Source organism: Sebastes fasciatus, chromosome 16 (genome assembly GCF_043250625.1).
Source record: "Sebastes fasciatus isolate fSebFas1 chromosome 16, fSebFas1.pri, whole genome shotgun sequence".
NCBI classification, from domain to species: Eukaryota; Metazoa; Chordata; class Actinopteri; order Perciformes; family Sebastidae; genus Sebastes; species Sebastes fasciatus.
The window spans coordinates 3,889,013-3,891,868 of NC_133810.1; the positions used below are offsets into that span (position 1 = coordinate 3,889,013).

Below are 2,856 nucleotides of genomic sequence, written 5' to 3' on the forward strand. Positions count from 1 at the left end.
TACGGAGAAATACACACAGCCCGTATTCAGAAAGTGTGCGTTTGAAACAAGCCGTTAGGATTTCTGTCCATTTGTGATGTCACAAATATACAATATTTAGACCATTACACGGTTTTAAACGTAAACATTCTAAATGTGTCCCAGTTTATTTCCTGGTTGCAGCGTATGTTAATGACATCAGCTGACAGGAAGTAAACATGGAACCAAACTGTTGCCAGGATACCATGTTACCATGTTACCATGGATAAGGACATTGCTTTATTCATCTGTGTGTTTTGCTGCATGTAAGACTCATGGACTGTTAAAGGACTTGAGAAAAGGTAGGATTACTGGTTTGTGGAGTTTGAGTTTACCGATCACAGATCAATCATTTTTGAGTTTTGAACCTAGGTATCTTATTTCATTATGTGGTGAATTGGTAATGCAATGAGGTGTGTTACTACCAAATCTAGACTTAAGAAGGTGCAACTTCAAAAAGGCCTACATAAAAATAAAAGTTGAGTTAACTCAAAATAGAGAAGAGAAACTAAATATCAACTTAAAGGAGACTTTTATTGTGAAACTTTTCAAGGGACTAGAATGTTTCCTGTGATCTACTTGCAAATAAGTTCTGGAACTCGAACGCATTGTGATGTCATCGGCTCATAGAACTGATCTCTCCCAGTGAACACGTTCCACTGCTGTCTCAGAAGTTAGTCCCAAATCACATAAGATATCACTACGATCTCAAGCGGATACAACATTGCATCACTGCACGTTTTATACGGAGGCAAACAAATCGTCAGAAATATTTGTATTTCTGCAACCAAACACTTCTAACCAGTCTGTAAGTTGTGGTGTACTAACCTTTGGGTAAGTCTATAGACCTATACATGGTATACTTGAACTTTAAATAACTTTCCCGGTGGGAACTTTATTTGTTTATTTACCCACATAGCTGATAGCTGTCTGGTGCAAACGTCACCAATATCTAATAGTGCAATTCATTTTATGTTTGGACTTATTATCATAGTTTCAACATCATCATTGACATCAGTTGAAACCAGTGCAGTCAGAAACTACATTTTACCTAATTCATCCCTAATCTGACTTTAGAGGGACAGTAAATTAATAAACTGAGTATTTTTAATACTGTTATGGATGGAAAATATCAAATGTGAATTAGGATTGACAATATGGTAATGTTGATTTAAAATGGTATGTTATTTGTTATATCGTTTTAGTTCAAATGGACGGAGGAGACGGACCCCACATTCGTCCTCATTGGCGTAAGAACTTGACTCATTTCACACATTTCTGATGTATAATCTAGGAAGCAAATCAAGGAAAGCAGCCAAATACTGATTTCATGTTGAATTGTATGGGCTAACTGTCATATAAGTGGTAATGGAAACATAATTGTCTAATGATCTTGTTGGGCCAGAACATCGTCTGCGCCACTTGATGGAGGATATTGCACATCACGCGCGTATTGGCGCTGGAATGATCGTCTGGCTGCAATTCATCATCGCTAATGGACTGGAAAACGAAGCTGTGTTGATTGCCGTTGTTGATGAAAATCTTGCCAACGGTGAAGGAGTTCGCCGCGCTGGAGCTGCTGCTGCTGTAGAGCACCAAATTGACATGGTGGTCAACCAGCTTCTGAGAGCAGCTGCTCGGCCCCAAGTTGACGTGGAAGTCAACCGGCTTCTGGGAGCAGCTGCTGAGCCCCAAGTTGACATGGAAGTCAACCGGCCTGTGGAAGCAGCTGCTGAGCCCCAAGTTGACATGGAAGTCAACCGGCCTGTGGAAGCAGCTGCTGAGCCCCAAGTTGACGTGGAAGTCAACCGGCTTGGGGAAGCAGAAGATCCCCTGCCAGGAGGATCCAGCAGGAGGTTGTCTGATGCCGCCTCTGACAGTGACTATAGCAGCGATGCTGAGGAAGAAGACCCAGCATCCGTGCCCTCCTCTAGCCCCGTGCCTGGAGGATCCAGGAAGAGGTCAAGAGAGGAAGACGATGAAGCTGATGAGATGAGTGCAAAGCGAATCAGGTGCTTGTCTAACGCCGTCTCTGACAGTGACGATGGCAGCGATGCTGAGGAAGACGACCCAGCATCAGCGCCCTCCTCTAGCCCGATCCCTGGAGTATACAGGAAGAGGTCAAGAGAGGAAGACGATGAAGGGAATGAGAGAAGCAGCAAACAATTCAGACACTAATTAAGTTTGCTGACAGACATTTCTCCAGAATCCTATATTAATGTCCCAAGTTGACGTGGAAGTCAACCGGCCTTATTCTGATGACTCTGATGCCATTTGTCTTTCAAAGAGATTATGAATTTAGTTTTTTTTAGTTTTATGAATTTAGTTTTTTTTAGTTTTATGAATTTAGTTATATTTTTTTATTTTGTATCACAACTGTACTATCCTGAAATGTTTGAGTTTAGAGATTTACATTGTTTACTTTTGACGAAATAAATAATAAAACACCTGGCATAAACAGGTTTCATACAGTAATACTGAAGGACAAACCTGGTGTTTAGTTTATTACTCCAACTCTTTTATTCCTTCTGCTATCAGGTTATTAAAGTGAGATTTGTATTGACAGTTCCCTTACATGATAGATCATGTAACAATGTCTATTTATTAGCTATTTGTTTTGTCTTTATCTATTTATTATATTGTATTAACTTATCTGCTGTCCTTAATCGACCCCTGTTTGTCAGTTTTACTGATCTGTGATTGACAGAACATTTTGGATGTTTGTCTGGATGTTGTCTGTGTGTGTTTGTGGGGAAAGCTGTGAATTGAATTGCCCTTCTTGGGATCAATAAAGTTGTCCGAATCTGAATCTGAATCATTTGCATCCATTTGCACACA

The 2,856-nt window shown here is 40.4% G+C and overlaps 1 protein-coding gene across 3 annotated transcripts; it reads left to right on the forward strand.

The window, feature by feature from the left end:
- The first annotated feature begins 242 nt into the window (after window positions 1-242).
- On the forward strand, window positions 243-2,655 carry LOC141752612 (uncharacterized). 3 transcript variants are annotated; one of them, XM_074610656.1, is made up of 4 exons: window positions 243-852; window positions 1,224-1,268; window positions 1,424-1,979; window positions 2,139-2,655. In XM_074610656.1, the coding sequence occupies exons 2-4, from the start codon at window positions 1,229-1,231 to the stop codon at window positions 2,194-2,196; spliced, it is 654 nt and encodes a 217-aa protein (XP_074466757.1). In that variant the 5' UTR covers window positions 243-852; window positions 1,224-1,228; the 3' UTR covers window positions 2,197-2,655. The 3 variants fall into 3 exon arrangements, with proteins under 3 accessions (XP_074466757.1, XP_074466755.1, XP_074466756.1); XM_074610654.1 differs by having other exon boundaries at window positions 1,424-2,655; XM_074610655.1 differs by having other exon boundaries at window positions 243-826; window positions 1,424-2,655.
- Window positions 2,656-2,856: the final 201 nt, after the last annotated feature.